This window comes from Micromys minutus (genome assembly GCF_963924665.1).
Source record: "Micromys minutus genome assembly, chromosome: 30".
NCBI classification, from domain to species: Eukaryota; Metazoa; Chordata; class Mammalia; order Rodentia; family Muridae; genus Micromys; species Micromys minutus.
Window position 1 is genome coordinate 18,535,042 of NC_137965.1, and position 20,578 is coordinate 18,555,619.

The window sequence follows — 20,578 nt, forward strand, 5'->3', positions numbered from 1 at the left end:
ATAAATGCCCGAGAACTAGGACTAGGACCACAGGCTTTATGGTAGAGGCCAAGCTTCCCAGAGACTAAGAGTTTAAGTAGATAGGTAGAAAGTGTTCACACAATGAAACTGGTCTATACAGAGGGGAATGGGCTAAGGGTCAGAGTGGGGCTTAACTGGCCAGACCTAGAAAGGCCTGGGGGAGAGGGCAGAGGGGCTTGGGGAGAGAAGGAGGCCCTTCCCAAAGGTTGGGAGAGGCAGAAGAAGGCTTAAACTCCATCAAGAGTTGAGGGACTTAGGGAGGGACCACAGATCATCTTAGCCAGCCAGAGGACAGTACCCGGATGAGACTTCAGTGTTCTAGCACACCCCATCTTCAGGGGCCAGCCTTGTGTGCTGGGACCGTTCTAGGTGCTTCCCTTGCTTTCTCCCAGGCAGGCACGTCCATCTTGACAGCACAGATCCTCAGAGCGTCAGACAGGCTCCGTCTATCCTGCTAAGTAGGGGATCTGTGATCCTGAAGCTTCCTTGGTTTGTGTTATGAGATCTGAGCCAGATAACCTAGCTAGAACTACAGTCGTCAGGACAAATAAGCCATTTCCCTTAAAGCTTTATATTTTACTTTGGTTTCTGTTTACTTTCCTCTGGAGGTGATTTTTTTTTTTGTTTGTTTGCTTGTGGAGATGAAAATCTTAATTTTTAAAGAAGATGTTTTGGCTTAGTCTTATTTTCTTTTAGAAACATCAAAAACTTGAAATTGTCACAGTGGAATGGAAAGGGCTGCTCTGCTACTACTGGATAAATAGATTCTTTCCAGTGGTCCTCAGAGTGTTGCTGGAATGTCTCAGTACATCATCCCGGTGGTCCTGTAGGTGATGCTGAGTGTTTCCATAGACTGGAGCCAGGGAGTAGAGAGCACACGGTGCTGGAGACCATAGCCTCCGTAACCAGGGCACTCAGAGTGTCAGCACATCTACCGACCTCCCTACAGCTGGTTCAGAGCACACTATTCCTTCTAGCCATCCTTTTTGCTTTATTTTTTTAACTACATTTGCTTCCAGTTCTTTCTTCATGTTTTTACATTTCAGTCTGTGTCCTTGAATTTTTATACTCTACTTTTATGCACTAGATTGAAATAACATGTGCTTCACTGTCTTTAAATGAATAGGCCAAGGTTTTCAGCCAAGGAATTCGGTATTGATATAAAACATGCTGCGGTGTTTCCAGAGTTCGCAGCCTCTCCACATTAAGCATTTTAAAGAGGGGGTCGGGGAAGCTCAGGCATGCGGCCAGGGCAGCCACAGCACAGCGAACAGCAGCCTCAGTCTGAAGAAAGTGGGGCTTTGACCACTCTCTGGAGTCATGCCGAGGACACCGAGAGGCACAGGACAGCATTATGTCCCCTTGCCTCCTGCCTGTGGCACCCACAGCATCAGCACTGTGTGTCAGCCCACCCTCACGGCACTCCTAGACAGAAGCGAGAGGAAGTATGGGAGACAGTGCCATGATGGTTGTCCTCAGAGTTCATAGATGACATTCTGTTTGTATATTGTGCTCCTTGTGAGACAGTACAGGATCAGGTTATATTTTGGGTTTCCAAAACACTATTTCACAGTCTTAGTGAAGGTTTAAGTAAGGTTTGGGGAAAATGGATGAACATAAGCCCCTTCCACTCTCCTGCTCACACTTGAGTCTCTGAAGCCTGGTTTAAAATCCTAGTAAGCATAAGATACTATGCAAAGTCCTAGTTAAGCCAGTTGGGCTGAGGATCTCCACAGGAGGATTGCTACATAAAATGGTTAACTCGGGTATTGATGGTTTTGCTCCAGGGAGCTCAGTGTATCCCAGGTACATATGTCTGCCAGGTCCCTTCTGTGGGGAAGAGCGCTGCCATCTTTCCCACGGCTGAGACCGGGTTCCACATCATTTAGTGTACGGAGTTTTTGCTCTGTGTTCTAAGTGTGCAGTCCGTAGTGCTTTGAGATAGAGGCTTTGCGTGGGACCCGTGTGTTCACTGCCACTTGAGCACACCGTTGGTGGATGGCGTTATCTTACTGAAAGATTTACTCATCTGTACTCTTTGAGAGGAAAGTTGAGGCTGCATTTTCTGAAAATGTAAACTGTGTAATAAGTGTATTCTTTGATGTATGGTCCAACAGAACTTGGTAACTATTACTCTGGTTGTGACACTCCTTAAATGTCCTGGTGCTTAGCTTTATGTTTCAGCTCCTTCCTCTGGCCCTGTCCGTGGCAGCATCTGGCCAGTTCTTTGTTGCTGTAATTTCCCATTTCCAGAATACGTCGTGAATGGAAACAGTGAATTGAGATTCACTTCATTTGTTGTATCAATAGTTTTTCTTTATTCCTGTTACTAGAGTGTAGATACACAGTTGTTGTCCTTCCATTCATTGAAAGACATTTGAGCCTCTGATTCCAGGCAGTGCCGAGTGAAGCTGCTGGCATTACCTGTATAGATACTGTTCTTAGTTGTTTTGATACCGGCTCAGACTGGCCTGGGACTCTGTATGTAACCAGGCTGGCCTTGAGTGCCACACCACAGCCCGTGACTGCTGCGGTTACAGGCACATAGGGTAGCATGCCGAGAAAACAGATTTTTGTGTAACCATGAACCAGTTTTCCTCGGTAAATTCCCAGCAGAAGGAAGAAATAGATCAGTTGGTTTGCATGTATGTAGGAGTTTCTCAGACTGGCTATACTGTTCTGGAGTCATGTCTGTGACACATGGAAGTCCATGCTCCTGATCTTCACCCACAGTCAGTAAGACCTAGTCCTCATCAGTTCCGCTTGACTAGCCCCGTAGGCATGAGTTACTATTCTGGTTTGTTTTCACTCCTTACTGATGGGCTGTGTGGAGAATTTTTTCACATATTTATACCTAGCTATGTGTCTTTTTTGGTAAAAACTGTTCAAAACTGATAATTTTTTAAAATTAAAGGTATTGGTGTATTTTTTATTATTGAATTTGTCCTCTGTTTTAGAAACAGTTTTCTATCAGATGTGTGATGTGTGCACATGTTCACTCCAACCATAGCTTACCTTTTTGTTCTTTTAACAATGTGTAGCAAAAGCCTTTAATTTTAAGAAATCCTGTGTCTTCCTTAGCCTTTCTCTTGTGGTGACAAATAACCTGAGAGGAACAGCTTAATTAAAGAAGGAATGGTTGCTTCGGGCTCACACGATTCTTGAGATTGTCTATTCAGGTTCTTGCACTGGGAACTCTAGAACTTCCATTTTGTAGTTCTGCCTCCTGTAGGGCCTCAGATTATTGCTTACTGGTGTTGTTGCCTGCTGTGATGGTTTGCATATGCTTAGCCCAGGGAGTGGCAAGATTAGAAGATGTGACCTTGTTGAAGGAAGTGTGTCACTCTGGGGGTGGGCTTGGAGACACTCCTCCTAGCTGCCTGAGGTTGCTTAATCTGTTCCTGGCTTCCTTTGGATGAAGATGTATAACTCTCAGCTCCTCCTGCACCATGCCAGCCTGGATGCTACCATGCTTCTGCCTTGTTACTGAACTGAACCTCTGAACCTGTAAGCCAGCCTCAATTAAATGTTTTTATTTATAAGACTTGCCTTGGTCATGGTGTCTGTTCACAGCAATAAAACCCTAACTAAGACACCTGCTAATTTTCCTAGTAGCTCTTTGAGAATACAGAAACTTCTTTGATTTTGTCTCATAAACTCAACATCTAGCAACACTTGGTAGCTGTTTCTGTTGACTGCTTTTTCAATACAGATCCCATCTTGTTGGCTGAGCTCTAGAGGGTTGTATTTTTCTTTAATCTTTTTTGGGGTTGGGGTAGGGGGTAGTTTTGAGACAGGGTTTCTTTGTGTAACCCTGGCTGTCCTGGAACTTGCTCTATAGACCAAGCCGTCCTTGAACTCAGCATTCAGCCTGCCTCTGCCTCCTGAGTGTGGGATTAAAACATTTATTTTTGTTTTTAATGAAAACTGGACCTTGCTAATATGTTTTAGCAGCTCTGGGTTCTGTCTCCCTGAGGTTGTTGTTTGCATAAGGAATTGGCCCAGCCTGAACCACAGAGCTCTACCTAGCTAACAGCTCAGTTAATGTTCACATTTGGGTTTAAGACTGTCATTGTGAGTGGCAGGAGGCCTGGGGTTGGCTGGACAGAGCCAGCCTGGGTTCCTCTGCTCTTGATGTAACTATAGGTAGAAGAGGCATTCAGAGCTCAGGTCAAGTGACCCCTGGCCTTTATCTTCTAGTTCTTCCTTTTTTATTTTTATTTTTGTTTAGGAGGGGTAGTATGTTTTTGTTTGTGGAAATAAGTTTTTACTGACTTGCTCAGGTGCAGTGGAAACTTACGGTTTTCTTCGGTCAGAAGGTGTTTTGCTAGGGCAGACAGACGAAGGAGTGTTTGCCTGAAGTAGTTACAGGAGAGAGGATGTTTCCCTAAGGCAGACATAAGAAGGAATGTTTTGCTAAAGCAAACACGTGAAAGGACCCAGCAGACATTGAACGATGCAAGACTGGTACACCTTGCCATTCCGTAATGGTCATCATTTATAGTGACTTCATAAAGCAAAACAAAGCAAAACTAAACAAAAACCTTCTGGTGGTGTTCTGGCAATGACTTGGGCCAATTGGCAGAGTGACGTCTGCTGAGACAGGCTCACATAGAATTTTGCTAAGACAGACTCAGGTGCTGAGGCAAGATACACAGGAGGACACATGATGTTTGGAGGGATAAATAAACCCAACCTACCGTGACAGGGCGCTTACGTAGCAAGCTTCACAACAGTCAGTGGTCTCACGTCCTCACTGATCTTCACTTTGTCGAGAGACACATGGCAGCAAAGGATATCTCTTGGTCGTTTCTGCTGACTTGTGCTGGTTTGGCAGAGGGAGGTTGGACCGCCGATGCTAATTCCTATTTGCTGTCTTAACTACTAAACTAGGCAGCTGATAAATATCCTGACAACGCAGATTGGATTTGCTCCAAAGAACATTTTTAAACAGATCCACTTCCCACATATTCTAATAACTTTTCTTTTTCACTACATCTGGTGAGTGGTGGGCTAAAAGAGAGATTAAAACATTTAAAAAACTCTTATTAAAAAGAAATTTAAAAAAAAAAAAAACATCAAAACTAACACCCAGGCTTGCCCCAAACTTGTGGACTCAGGTAATCCTGCTGCCTTAGCTACCATGCCTCACTTCCTACCTCGGCCCTTTTCTGTCTTCCTTGCATGTGCTCAGTCTCGTGGTTGGGCAGGAGCATGATGGTCCCCCTGATCTAAAGAACTTCAGCCTAGCATGTGCTTGGTTCTGCCACCTTGGCTAAGCCACTGGCTCTCCCTTGTCACCTCCAAGGTTGGCCTTGCCACCAGTGCCAGTGAGCATGGTCATCTCTCCTTTGTTCCACATGAGAGCCTTTTCCTCCTGTGGCAGAGACACTACAGCTGATCTCTACGGCTGATCTCCAGTCAGCTTTGTCAGGCATGGCCTCTGAGGATTAGGGAGGTATAGAGGAGCAGAGAGGAACAGCCGCTTGTTGTTCTTGGTGGGAATCGAGCAGTTTTTCCAGCAAAAGACACTGTCGGGTGGCTGTTTGTCTTTGCTGACTTCCAGAGCAGGGCTGCGGTTGTTTTATTGGCATTATACAGCTTCCTGTTGGTTCTTGGGGATATGGTTAGTTGAGGTCCTCCCCGAGCTGTGCTTTCCTGTCTTCAGACTCTCGGCTGATGCTGAGTTTGTTTCATGGGATCCTAAAGTCTCTGCTTGATTGATGTTGGCTGTGTCAGGCCTGCCAAGCTCTCTACCTGTAAAACAGGAACAGTTGTGTGAGCGGGCTGTTAAGTAGGTGTGGTCATGGGATGACTGCCTTTGCCATGTAACTTAAGACAAAATCGAGGGGCGGGAGAGATGGCTCAGTAGCAGAGCACTTGCTGCTTTTCATAGAACCTGTGTTCAGTTCCCAGCACTCAGATGGTGGCTCACAGTTGCCCATAAACTGGTTCCAATGGGGTCTGACACCATCTTCTGGCCTCTTGGGCACAGGGACACATGTGGTACATGGACATGTGCAGGCTAACACTCACACACATAAAACTAACCAAAACAAAGTACTAACTAAAAACAGCAGCACAGTGAGAGCAAAGTTACAGTCTCCAGGGAGCTTGCACACTCGCCCCCTCACCACCCCCACCTCTGCGTGCGTGCGTGCGTGCGTGGGTGCATGCATGTGTTTATGGGGTGTTTGTTTAATTTTTAGGTAAGGTTTGCCTGTGTAACCTAGGCTGGCCACTAACTTTTTCTGATAGCCTCCTGTGTGCTGTATTATAGACGTGTTAGTTACTTTACCAGAGTACTGAGTATAAATGTTAAGTACCCATGTGCTTTATAGTATTACATTACAACTAGACATGTTATGTAGCTCTTAAATCCTCGTTTTCTTATAAGAATGACATGTTGGCTTTCACTTACCACTCCTGTATTGCCCATAACCTGCCCAGGAGCTGGCCTCTAGTTTATAAACTAGAGATATTTTTGCATTTGGGATGTTTCTTTGCAACACCTTTGCAGTTGACGTTGTTAGTCTTACCAACACTGATATTTGTTACTGTGTTAAATGGAAACTTCACTCGTTTATAAAATGTGTGTATCGTGTGTATGTGCCTGAGTGTGTGTATGTGCATGTGCACATGCATAAGAAGCCCTGGATCCCCTAGAACAGCCCATGGAGGTCAGAAGAGCTTTCAGATCACTGACATTGTAGGTGGTTGGGGGCCACCATGTAGGTGCTGGGAACCAGACTGGGGTCATCTGAAAGAGTAGTTAGTGCCCATAGGCACTGAGCCATCTCTCCAGCCCTGGGATTTTATTCTTGAAAACAAGGACCTGCGCTCAAATCTCCAGCACTTATATAAGAAGCCAGGCATGCCCTGCCGCACAGTGCTGTAACTTAGCTCTAACTGTGCTGGTGGAGACAGGAGGAGGGCTGAGGCATATGGCTGCCAGCCTGGCTTTAGGTTCAGTGACAGACCTGTCTCAAAGGGACAAGGCACAGAGTGATGGGGCAAGATGCTCATCATTGTCCTGTGGCCTCCATAAACACATGTGGGCTTTCTGCCAAGTATCCAGTGGTCACCGGCGCCACAGTATAATGCTCTGTAGAAAGAATTGTGCGCCATCACTCTTGGTGTTTCTCTTCTAGGTCGCTTTGAAGAGGAATTTATCAAAATGCGTATGGAGCGGCTCCAGGCCTGGATGACCAGGATGTGCCGGCACCCCGTGGTGTCAGAAAGTGAAGTTTTCCAGCAGTTCCTGAATTTCCGAGATGAGAAGGCAGGTGTAGCCTAGGACTGTGGTCACAGGGAAGCACTGCTGGCACAGTCGCAGTGAATTCACGTCTGAAACGAGCCAAAGCAGTGTTGGTTATCTGTCAGTCCTGCTCCCGAAACAAGGGACAGAAACCCAAGTCCCAGATGTCGGAGGAGAGCTGTGCAGTGAGAAGCCTCAGGCTTCTGTTCTGGAGCAGTCAGCCCGGGGTGGGTGGGGCACAGATGAAGAACAAATATGCTTAGACATGACGTGGTTTCCAGCCTGCTCTTTAAAATGAGCTCAGGGCTCGGAAAGAACACTTGATACAGAAACATGAGGACCTGAGTTCAGATCCCCCGCTGCCCACGTTACAGCACATACCCGTAACCCCAGCACTTTGAGGTGTGGAAACAGACTGTTGGAACTAGCTGACTGCCATCCTAGCTCAGGGTCAGTGACAGGCTGTGTCTCAGGAATAAGCTGTAAGGTGTCAGAGCAGGCTACCCAAGGCAGCCTCTGCCTTTCACATGTGTGCTGGCACATGTACACACACACACAAACACACACACACACACACACACACACACACCACACCCGGGTATGGGGAGGATAAACCCCAAATGTGGTCCTTGAGAATGGGCTACATATGTTATCTGAGTCTCTGGGCTCCCAATGCCTCAGCACCATGAAGGAAGTAGGAGCCAAGATGATCAGCCATAGGAGGGGTTGTAAGTCCACAGCAAAGGCTGGTCTCTCTCTACTCCCTAGCAGGTACTCAGCCAGTGCTCCTCTGTTCCTTGTGAAAAGCACGGCAAAGCTGCTTCTGGCTTCTCCTTGTTGGCTTTGGAAGTAGCCCTCTCCTGATGGCTCACACTGTTCCTCACCGTATCCATTATCTCCAGAGATCTTTCCTTTGTAACTTTACACTGAAGAGTGAAACTAGGGGTCAGTTCAGAAGTAACAGCAAGCGCTAATATAGTATAACCTAGGGGAAAATGTTACCAAGTTATTTTTGTGTTAAATCAATTGTAGAAGAACCTAATTAAGACGTCATGTGTGTAAAATGAAAGGAAAAGAGTAGCCAAGAGGCTCAATAATGGGGCTGGGGAAGGCCAGAAAGACACCAAGGAGAGCAAGTCAGGCGTGGTGTCAGGCCCTTGGCATCCCAAAGGAAGCAGAGAGAAGTGGGCCTCACTGGCCGGACAGCCTCACCTGATCTGCAAGGCCCATGGGTCCCGTGCCCTTACTCAGTGCCTGTTCACATAGTGCACACTCTTACACCCAGGCCCACACACATAGAACATGAACAATTAATATCTTTTCAAAGAGACAAAACAGCTAATTTTGTCAAAGAGTCTCATAGAGGGTATTTATAGTCTGTTTATATTGGAAGCCATTGCAAAAGGAATGTGGCTGAGTCTGTCCACTCTAAGAGACATGTCTCCTAAGAACTGTCTGTACCTGTGTGGCGATGCTAAGGTATGCTAGGCCTGTGGTGCTGAGTCAGGAGACAGGGATTCAGTTCCGGAGCTGCTCCTGCTTCTCAGAGATGTGGAGAGCGAGCCACTGCTAACAGTTGTAACGCTCCTGTGTTTCACTTTTAGGAGTGGAAGACTGGAAAGAGGAAGGCTGAGAAAGACGAGCTGGTGGGAGTCATGATATTTTCCACCATGGAACCAGAGGCTCCTGACTTGGATTTGATAGAAATGTAAGCACCCCTTCCTTCTCTTCCGTCTGCATGCCTCCTTAGCTCACTGTTGCGGCCAGGGCTGCAGCAGCCATAATTCACATGTTGAGGAAGAAATATGTGGCTAAATGGGGTTTGCAGTTAGATGGTGTCCCCAGAAATCCCACCCGACTCAGCGGGTTAAGCCCCACTTCCTCAAGGTCCGTTCCATCGTTGACATAATGCTGGTTGTCTTCGGTAAGTCTGATGAGCTGAGGTGACACAGAGCCACCGACCTCTGTAGAACGCCTGACAACTCAGGAAGCTCTTTTGTGGTAGTACTTGGGATCAAACCCATGGCCTCAAGCTGGCCAGACATTGTGTTTGGTCTGTGTTTCTCTGCATGGCTGAAATGACATTGCTGACAGCTGTCTCTGCTCCCAGAGAACAGAAGTGTGACGCCGTGGGGAAGTTCACCAAGGCCATGGACGATGGCGTGAAGGAGCTGCTGACGGTGGGGCAGGAGCACTGGAAGCGCTGCACAGGGCGTAAGTGCTGCAACTCGGTCTTCACAGGGCCCTGGCCCAGCACGAGGGGCTGAACCAAGCAGTGGCACTCAGCCTCACCTGACCTTACTTCACACTGGTTAAAGCCAGACAATTGAATGTCACAAAGGAAGCTCAAGAAATGTCATGAAAGGGCTGGAGGGATGGCTCAGTGGTTAAGAACATTAGCTGCTCTTTCAGAGATCCTGAGTTCAAATCCCAGAAACCACATGGTGGCTCACAACCACCTGTAATGAGATCTGATGCCCTCGTCTGGTGTGTCTGAAGACAGCTACAGTGTACACACATATACATATGCATATACATATACATGTACATATAATCTTAAAAAAAGAAATGTCATAAAAACTCACCATACTAACTTAAGCTTAAGGTCTGGTCATTTGAGTAATCTCTGGGAAGTTCATCTTTCTGCATGTTTAGAGGGTATTTCCTGTTTGATTGGCTTTATTTTGCTTTGCTTTAGTATTTGAGAAGGGTCTGTATAGTCCAAGCTGGCTCCTAACACTCCTTGGTTGCCCGGCTTTACCCTCTCAGGTGATATGTGTAATTACAAACATGCGCCGCCCAGCCCAGCCTGGGGCTGCCTAGGCCACTACAGAGGGATGTGGTACATCATTAGCCATGGTCCTGCTCATCCTCCCTGGGATTAAGAATTTCTCTATTCCTGTCCTTTATGTGTGGACTGTCATGTTGCCAAACTCCCCCCCCTCATTCCCAAAATTGTGCAAGTGTGTGCTCCCAGTACCGAATAAGTGAGGCATGCAGGGGCAGTAGAGGAAGGCCCGGGAAGACGTGAGGTGAACAGCACTGAGAGCCCTGGGCTCAGTCCCCAGCATGACAGAAAGAAGAAAGAAAAATGAGAAGAAAGCAAGCAACGAAATACAAACGGAGAATTAACTTTAAAAGCAATGGCTTGTTTTAGCTGCACAGACAGAAGTTTATCGTAGTCTCTATCTGTACAGAGAAAACTGTATTAGTAAATAGCACAGAAGCAGGCAGGGCAGAGATCCAGAGTAAACACATCACTGAAATGACCCTGTGGCCGAGCTCAGCAGTGGCTTCTTTCTGAAGGCCCTCCAGGATGCTCCTCAGATCCAAGCCTGGACCCACCGGTGTCGCGTAGACAGACCTCATATCTCCCCCTCCTGAGCCTCTGTCGCTGCACTGAGCCATATGGCCAAACCTTCCATATGGAGAGGGCATCTCTGGTCACTGTGATGGCCACATGCACTTGAAAGGGCTTTGAAAGCTAGGAGTCTTGTAAGTGAGCCCTCTTCCCTGTGCTCCATCCATCCAGTAAATGAGTGTGTGTGTGTGTGGGGGGGGTTAATCCACTAAAATCCACTGCTAGTTTAGCAACCAGTTAAAATAATAAAGAAATCAGTAGTTGGGAAATCAGTTCATTAGTATTTCTCTAAAGAATAAATGCTATTTTCAGTCATTTGAATGTTATTTTTTTCTAAGTCACTGCCAGAGAACTGTGAATGCATATCAGACTGCTCCGAGAACTAATCACTTATCAATTCCTTCCAGCCTTGCCCAAGGAGTATCAGAAGATAGGGAAGGCTCTGCAGAGCTTAGCAGCAGTATTCAGCTCCAGCGGTTATCAAGGTATGGCTGTAGAATTACTTGAGCACGTGTGTGTATTATATGTGGAACATGTCAGCGTTAGAGGTGTTTGCTCAACTTAGAATTGTATGTATAAAGCCCCGGCGCTTCTCTTGTGGATCCCCATTCAGTATACAGTAGGCTCTGGAGGACTGTCACCCTGCTGTAATTTACAGTGCTAGGACTTACTCTTCCTGAGCAGAGGAAGGAGAAGGTGGTGCAGCAGAGAGAGGCTCAGGGCTCCTGCTGAAGGCACAAGAGCTGCCTGTACTGCCATCCTGTCAATCAGTGTGCAGTCGATATGTATATATTGTACTGGGCACTCTGGCAAGTATTAAACGTGCTCAGTATATCTCAGGATGTGTATCACTACGCGTATTAAAACTGCTGTTCTTAAAGAGTTATTCAAGTTCCTCTGGTTGGCCTCTGTTAAGAGAGTGTGCTCAGTGGTGTTGGGCACTAACTATCTTAGATCAGTCCTGCACAGCTTGGTCTAATCATTTAAGTGAGCTTGATTCCTAAGACTGCCATGATTACAGCGGGTAAATCTTTGGCTGCATCCACGAAGTATGGGTAGCAACACTAGAACAGTGTAAGAATTGCTGGCATGACCCTGCCAAGCCGTCAAACATTCCATAGTCTCTCCTGGGGAGCCTCCCATGGAAGACAAGCGTGAGATGTTAGGACATCTTCATGGAGTACAGCGTGTCTCCTAGCACTCTTCTCCAAATGAGCCAGGTGCCTCCCTCAGATGCCCATTTGAGGAGCCTTCCCCTGCCCAAGGGAAGACAGTTGGGCCCTTGGTGAAAACAGTAATGGCCACGGAGTGGAGCATAGCAGTCTTTGCACACCGGATTAATAAAATACTGAACATATAAGCCCAGTGCCTTCGAGGGAGCATGGGCGCCCTCTGCAGGTCTGAAACTGTAACAAAGGCCCAAGCATTGGAGCTGCTGTTCCTGTTCAGATGACACTTGGTGGTGGGCAGAAGCTTGGCAAAGAAAGGTTTTAACAAGGAACCAAGGAGGGACGGAAGAGAAAGGTGCAGTTCTGTCAGAGATAATCGAGGTCACTTCTGGCCAGACTTAGCCAGAAACTGATTCTGCCTCTCGTTAAGCCTCCAAGCCTGGTGGCCCATGTGAGGGAAGAGAGGGACAGAGGGGTGTGTGTTACCACAGAAGCTGAGTCTAGAGTGAGCCCAAGGGCATGCATGACTTATATTCCTAACACCCCACAAAAGACAGGGATGATAAAGCCCCAAGTTAAGAAGCACACATCCTGTCTTGTGTACACTCCTTTGCACCCTGGCTCTCAGAGAGCCTGCCTGAGGTGCTGGAGGCCACACACTGGCTCCTCCTGAGAGCAAAGCAGTGACCTTTTCCTGTGTGCAGCGCAGTGTCCTTGTTCTTTACATGGTCCTTATCTTTAAAGATTGCATAGAAAATGATGTATATCCCAAGAAAAGGGGAAAAGGGAACACAGAGTATAGATGGGAAACGCTGGCCACTGTCTTAGTTAGGACTTCTATTGCTGTGACCAAACACCGTGGCCAAGACCACTGAGAGGGAAGCATTTGTTTTAGCTTATAGTTCCACTTCTCAGTTCATCACTGAGGAAAGTCAGGGCAGAAACTGTTGCAGATGCCATGGAAGAACTCTGTTTACTAGCCTGTGACTCATAGCTAGCCCACCCTCCTTTTGTATAGCACCCAGGACCACCAGCCTAGGGGGTGGAACCACCCACGGTGAGCTGGGCCCTCCCACATTGGTCATTAGCAAGGAAAATGCACCTGAGGCCAACCTAATAACATTTTCTCAGCTGAGGTTTCTTCCTTCAGTGACTCTACAGCTTATGTCAAGTTGACATTAAAGCTAGCCAGCACAGCCACCATCTGCCATTTGGGAGCCAAAGGATGGGGATGGGGATTCTCACCAACTTTGACAGTTTTTAAATTTTCTGCACTAAAAGCTATCAATAAAGTCTGTAACAAAAACCTTAAGTGTAAGGGAAATATGTGTAACATACTATAGTTGCTTCCAAGATTGCAATCTATTTCAGGAGAGACAGACCTTAACGATGCAATTACGGAAGCCGGGAAGACGTACGAGGAGATCGCCAGCCTTGTGGCAGAGCAGGTACTACTGGGTCACACTGCCCAACAACACATTTGTTATTTAATCCCAAACAGCTATCCTCTTTCTGTTTCTGTGGGGGTTTGTTCATTTTATTAAGTGATAATGTTTTTTCAGTTAAGCCACAGTGGAAAGTTGTCTCATTAAGAAATCCACATGAAGCTAAATAGCTTACACCTATAATACTAGAATGTGGGAGGCTGGAGTAAGGGGATGGATAGCGTTGGGTTCAAGGCTAGCAGGGCTATATGGTGAGTTCTAAGCTGATTTCAGTTAGAGAGTAAGACCCTTTCTTTAAAAGACATAGAAAAAGAATCTAAATGAGGCAAGAGTCTGTGGTTCAGTGGTAATTGGCCTAGATTGCTAGTCATACTTGTAAGGCCCAGAATTTGATCCTAACACCCTCCAAAGAAGTTTTGGGATGTGAATTGAGTTGGCATCAGTGCCTCTGGCTCACTCTCGGCCATAAACTAGAATGACAAGGAGCCCTGGCTTAGACCTTACACTGCTGCCTACCGTCTCTAAGCTTGTGTTCCTCATCTGTGGAGAGTCTTGGATGAGCCTCAGGAGTGTGGGTGATATTTTTATATTGTCTATTAAAATGTAGGCATTAAACATTTTTGCTTGTTACAATTTTATGCCTATATTTTATTGATTAAAAACGGCCCCCAGCACATATGTAGCAGAGGGCTACCATGTCTGGCCTCAGTGGGAGAGGATGCACCTAATCCTGCACAGACTTGATGCACCAGGATGAGGGCATTTGGGAAGGGCTGCCCTCTCTGAGGTGAAGGGGAGAGTGGATTGGGAGAGGAACTCTGTGAGAGGAGACTACAAGGGGGGGGCAGCATTTGGGATATAAATAAATAAATGATTTTTAAAGAATGTGAAATATTATCTAAAAATATATAATATTAACAAAAATTTCCCTGATAGTATAATGTAAATACCTAGTTAACCTCAAAATGATTTATCACTTTCTTCACAAAAGGAGACTCAGAATGTAGTAGACTCAAAGGATTGCACTCTATTAGGAGAGCCAATCCAAGTGCTTACCACCTAGGACACTTTTTCCAACAGAAAGCATTCGATTTGCTTTCTGTTGCTATTCTAAAACATCTGACCAAGACCAACAGCAGCTTGGGAAGGGCAGGCTGATTTGGCTCATAGTTTCAGGTCATAGTCACTCACAGGGATGTCAGGACGGGAATTGAGGCAGAAGCTCTGGAAGCCCCTGGTTGTCTCTCCCTCTGACATCCATGCCTTCCTAGCCAAGGACCTCCCATAGTGGGCTGGCCTCACACAGAGTAGCAACCAGACACCCCTCAAGCCAGTCTGATCCAGGCAGTAAGCTGAGACTCCCTCTTCTGGCATGACTCTAGGTTGTGTCAAGTTGACAACCAAAACTAAGCAGTATGGATGGACGCGAAGGCACCCAGCACCCAGGAGCCAGAGGCAGGCAGATCTGTGTGAGCTCAACACCAGCCTGGTCTACTTACTGAGATCCAGGCCAGCCAGACTCTAAATAGTGAGAGCATTTAAATAAAGAAGCAACACTCCCCACTGGGTGGCACACAGGAGGATGTGGGCGTCGCTCCTCACTAGTTTCTTCTCCTTGATTTTCTAAATCCCTCCACCAGTAACAGCCAGCCTGTGTCTTGTTATAGCCAAAGAAGGACCTCCACTTCCTGATGGAGTGCAACCACGAGTACAGAGGCTTTCTCGGCTGCTTCCCGGACATCATCGGTGCCCACAAGGTAAGGGCCACAGTGTTCGGAGAAACTTCCGGGCACACAGCATTGTCACGGTTGTTTAGATCCTAAGTTTTTTTCATGAGAAAAGAATCTAGCTGAGTGTGGCGGTGCATGGTCTCAGTGAGTTTGAGACTAGCCTGACTTACAAAGTAAGCTCCAAACCAGACAGGACTACACAGTGAGAACCCCATCTCAAACAGAAGATGAAATAGTAACCTAATTTCTATCATAAAGTTTTAAAACTGAACTTAAAATTTGGTTGGTATATCTTCATGTTTGAATTCTGGTTAGTATTTCCTCTCAGAGTCTCTGTGGTACTCTAGTGTCTCGAGGTGCCCTTGGATTAGTTAGGAAAATCTCTGCAAAGGGCTAGTCTGTGGTCTTAGTGGTGCTCCATGAAGAATCTTTGTGTAACTCAGATAACGTAATATGAGACTCAGGAGGGCTGCTCTCGTCAGCATTTACGGCAGCAGAGTTGGAGGTTCAGGCGTGGAGCCTCTTTACACACCAGACGGGCATGAATACCAAGTGGTGTGCTGGAGGCAGTGCACACAGCCACTTCCATCTGAGAACGAAGTTAGGTCAGCAGCACCTCACAAACAGCAGCGTAAAGCGCTCCAGTGTGCACACCCAAGCACCAGCTCAGAAATGCTGTTTCCTAACTGAGAGGACGTGGGACGGCTCACGTGGCTTTCTGTCCTCTCATGCCCACTCCTCTGTGTGCACTTGACACCGGCAGGGCAGAATCTGACATGGACGGACAGAGTTCTGTTTGTTTCTCTTATCACAGTGTGTAGTGCTGCAGGTTGTAGCTTTATTGCATTTGTCTAGGAGCAGCAGCCTTCTGGCTTAGGAGGAGCTTGGAGGGAATTGACCTGGGATGTCCGGTTCCATACCACACCTGCAGCGCCAGCACTGTTCCATCTTAAGCTAATGACTAGGGCTTTTAGCTTTGCCTTCGTAAACACTTACATTTGTGTTTTCCAGGGAGCAATAGAAAAAGTGAAAGAGAGCGATAAGCTAGTTGCAACTAGTAAAATCACCCCCCAAGACAAGCAGACGATGGTGAAGCGAGTTGGCACCATGTCCTATGCTTTGCAAGGTAAGAAAGTGAACAGTTCCTGACTAACTGTGCAGACCTGCTCCCAGCCCAGTGTCAACCCTGCTTGTTGGGCAGAAATCCAGATGTGAGTCCCAGTGAAATTGAAAGCGAATTAAAGTGTCTGTCTGCTCATAGGTAGCATTTCATTGTACAGATGAACTTGGGACGACTGTGGGTGATGGCTTGATTTTACCTGTACATTGTTACTTCTTATTGACAGACTCTGTTCATAGCCTTAAATATCATACTCTTGTATTAAATCCCGAAGTTCAGAGCTGGTGAGATGGCTCAGCAGTGAAGCACACTGGCTGTTCTTGCAGAGGTCCTGAGTTCAGTTCCCAAGTAACCACATGCTAAAGGAATCTGCTGCACTCTTATAGCATGTACATGTATACAGAGCATTTCTACATTTAAAAATGCATAAATTACTAAATTTTAAATTCCAAAAGTTCAGCTTCTAGAGGTCTGTCACTTCTGTGTTCCGGTTTAGACATAATTTACTGTTAGTAGAAAGAAAACAACTGATTTCTAGAGATGTGCGTGTTGTCAGAGCAACAAGAGCAGCAAATGGCTGTTGCTGTGTCTGGGGAAGCTGGCAGAACGTACCTCAGCAGACAGACTATCAGTGGAATCCCTGCTAATCGATGACAGCCACCCATTTCTAGACAGTGCCGCTTGCTGCTGGTGTCAGCCTGCATTTCTAGGTTCATGATAGAGTTGGGCTGAGAACTGGCCCTGCACAGAAGCAGTCAGATTAAGTCCTGCTCATGAGTCTTAGCCAAGCAGAGAAATCTCATGTTGTCATTCAAGTCCTTGCTGGAAACTAACCCGTGATAACTTTGTTGTAGCTGAGATGAATCACTTCCACAGTAACCGGATCTACGATTACAACAGCGTCATTCGCCTCTACCTGGAGCAGCAAGTCCAGTTCTATGAGACAGTAAGTGTCCCTCTCAGCGTCCCAACATCCCCATGCACACATGTGAGGAGACGAGGGGTGACCTTGACTACACAGAGTTGATCAGTCTGTAATCTTTACTCCTGAGTGATAAACCGAAGGGGGTGACATTTTGAACAGAGTTCAGTGGTTTGATTTTATTTTTTTAATCTTAAAACTCCATCTGAGGAATATTGGATCAAAAAGGCTTCCCTGGGGCTAGAAAGATAGATAGATGGCTTAGTGGTTAAGGACACTTGCTGCTGTCACAGAAAACCCAGGTTCAGTTTCCATCAATCACACTGTGGGTCACAATCATCCGTAACTCCAGCTCCAGGGGATCTGATGCCCTCTTCTGACCTCTGTGGGCACCAGCCACACTCATGCCACAGTTCCAGGCAAAAGATCACCCAGAAAACAAAATGAGTACGTACAATTTTTGGAAAATTTCAAGCTTCCCTTTGAAGAGCAGGCATTGGTTTCTAGTTGTAAAGCCTTGAGCAGTCCTCTCCATGAACCAGGGACAGAGCCAAAGGAGATGAGGTCACCCTGCCAACCCAGTGGTGTGTCCTCTTCAGTAGGGAAGGAACCAAAGGTATCCTCTGCTTGTGACCCAGGTTTCATAATTACCAAGGGAGTCTCTTCAGGAAAACCAAAATAACACAGTGTTTTAAACATTTTCATTCGGCAAATGGTAAAGAGAAGCGTAAAGTGTGCCGTCCTCTGCCTTGTTCATTCATTCCGCACTTCACACTTCTCGTTGCTACCGCTGGAACTCAGCCTTCAGGGCAGCACCGTAAGGACAGTGGGCACTTGAGGTAGCCTTGGCACTCAGCCATGTGCATTCAGAGATACAGGCTAGCCCCCCTCGCACATCTCTACATGTGTCGCTTTTGGGTTGCACTCTGCCGAAAATACCTTGTGAGTTCTGAAAAAGGCTGCCAACACACGACTCACATTACACATAAGACACACGTGTTTACATTTAAAACCTTGTGTGTAATTGTGGCAGCAGTTGGTTGGGGAGGCATACTCGTGGGATGGACTCACTCAGGAGCGCTCTCTGTCACAATGGCTGTCTGTGTTCTTTTTACTTTCCTGTCAGTCACTGCTGGGCTTGGCCCCTCTGCTTGTTAGACACCGTAGGCTACACTGGAAAGGCGGCTTTCAAGGTCCTCACACTGGATTTATCAAGTCCACATGTGCTAAGATTGTTGACCTTGTAATTCAACATAGAAAACCATGTATTTTCCACTGTTGTCCTATAGGAAAATACTCTTTAAACTATAAAAACTTACATTTCTGTACATGGAGCATGTATGAGTACCTACTGTATACTTGAACCTACTCCAAATGTTTAAGGCCCCAAGATGAATAAGGAACCTGAGACTTGAAGGAGTACCTAGTATTCTTATGGGAGGCGTGAGCATATAGCAGAGGCACACTGCACCCTGGGCTGTCAGAGATGCAAAACTCCACACACCTTCCACCTCCACAGCTGGGAGTCTCGAGTGTTCATACTTACACAGAAAAGAAGGGGACTCTGGGCAGGCATGGTAGCCCAAGCCATCATCCTGCTTTCTGGAGAAGGAGCTAGTCTGAAAATGTGGTCCCCACCATGAGGCAGGGCCTGGCAGTGGCAGGTGTGGACAAGGAGGCAGGGTTTCTCACACACTGTGGCACCACTGAGAGAGAACAGCAGGGCTGCGGTGACGAAGGTCCTCCAGCAGAGTCCCAGTGGCTATTGAAGAGACTAACAGACCAGCTAAAGGATCTGACAAGTTAATGTGTAACTCGGAAGAGGGCGGATGGAACATTGCATTTGTAGTATCTCGGGATGAAAATGTCTCAACTGCTCTGTCTTTTCACCAGATCGCCGAAAAGCTGAGGCAGGCCCTCGGCCGCTTCCCGGTTATGTAGACCAGAATGAAACAGAAGAGAACTCTGAAGTGCTTCTTTTTGACCTGGGGCAATGCAATTCAAACCTCTCCCCACCCCCATCTACCAGAGAAAGAGCGAGAAAAAAAGAAAACCAAAAAGAAAGAAGTTGACAAACCTGTTTTCATCATTAGCCAGCCTAAATGCGTTGTTGTTTGGGATGGCCTTCCTTGTTCATTTCTACTTATTGGTTACCCAACGGAAATGTCTATTTTTGGAAAATACTTAAATTTATCAAGATTTTGAATGGAGAAATAGGGGTTCCTCCTCCTGGTATTTTACATAGAATTGTAATTTATACATTACCTATGATCTTCCAGTTCTTACCCAATGTCAGATAATTAATACTAATTGCTTTCTTAAAAATATGAAAAATGGCAGAATAAAAAATATATCTTTGTATATTTTTATAACTCTTTCAGTCCTTTGGGGATCCTTGTCTGTTTAGGGGAGTCTGCATACCCTCAACTGCATAGCTACAGTTAAGTGCTCCCGGGATGGAGAAGCGAAGAGGGCGCCCAGTTCACCTCCACCCTCAAGGTTCGTGCTGGGTGGCCCATCAGCAGCCCCTTTAGGTGGGCACAGCAGATAAGAGCCCACCTGCCCAGTGCTGCCCAGGGTTGGTGCCCTGTGCTGCTCTGAGGAAGCTCAGCACTCTTCGTGCCCCCTCCTAGCTCACAGTAAAGCGTGTTTTACACTAGAAGAGAAAGTCAGAAAAGATGTCTTGTCCCCGCTACCCCAGGTGGGTGGCCACCTGATTCCAGTCCCACCCCTTGCTCTCAGTCCCTCGGCTGTCCACTAGATGAGGGAGAGGAGCTGCAGATAGGAGAGGTGCTCATGGCCTCCTGGTTTGGAGCAGCAGGCTGGTCAGTATTCTCTCAAACAATGAAAGCAGAGTTCTCGCAGAGAGCAGGGACGTTAAAGGACTAGAGTGAGCGGCAGGATGTGTGGCAGCAAGCCGATGACAGAGAATGGCTCTTGGCCTGAGAGCACAGAGCACACGCTGTCTCCTCCCTGCAGACAGTGTCCCCTTCCACAGTTGCCTTATGATGTGATCCTCTGCTGTGACTTTGCTGACCTGATGATTATATTATAGACATGGGAAGTCCGGGCCAATGTAAATGAATGAAACCAAAAATAAGTAGCTGAGGAAATCCAATGCGCGTGAGCGTGAGAACTTCCTGTTCGTGAATATCAGGGGTTTGTTAATGTTTTCTAAGTCATTTTTCCCTACTTGATTTTTCTTTTATAAAATTCCATAGGACAGTGTTTATGATACAGCCATTTAATATATGTACAAATTGTAAAGAACATGTATAAATATTTTACATAAATGTAAGAGCATGTAGAAGCCAATATATAAATAAATTGTTTTTAAAAACTGTACAGCAGATTCCTGGAGCACTTTTTTAGAATTCTTTACGGCATTTTGTGTGATCATGGTTTTGTTGTTGTGAACTTTTTTTCTTCCAGCTGCTGGAAGTGGTCCAGTTAATGAACTTTTCCCTGAGCCCTGTTACCAGTCTTGCAAGCACGCCACAAACTCTAGACACCCCATGCCCTCCTCCTAGAAAAGTTAAGAAGAGGTCATGA

General features: G+C 46.5%; 1 protein-coding gene across 1 annotated transcript in view; it reads left to right on the top strand.

Annotated features, from left to right (window-relative positions):
* SNX9 (sorting nexin 9) overlaps positions 1 to 20,371 on the top strand; it is a 75,872-nt gene extending 55,501 nt beyond the window's left edge. Inside the window, 9 exon segments of the mRNA XM_080941984.1 lie at positions 7,173 to 7,303; positions 8,884 to 8,987; positions 9,390 to 9,493; positions 11,048 to 11,125; positions 13,181 to 13,257; positions 14,922 to 15,011; positions 15,996 to 16,110; positions 16,959 to 17,050; positions 18,920 to 20,371. Coding sequence (XP_080798110.1) covers positions 7,173 to 7,303; positions 8,884 to 8,987; positions 9,390 to 9,493; positions 11,048 to 11,125; positions 13,181 to 13,257; positions 14,922 to 15,011; positions 15,996 to 16,110; positions 16,959 to 17,050; positions 18,920 to 18,967 — 839 coding nt within the window. The 3' untranslated portion in view covers positions 18,968 to 20,371.
* Positions 20,372 to 20,578: the final 207 nt, after the last annotated feature.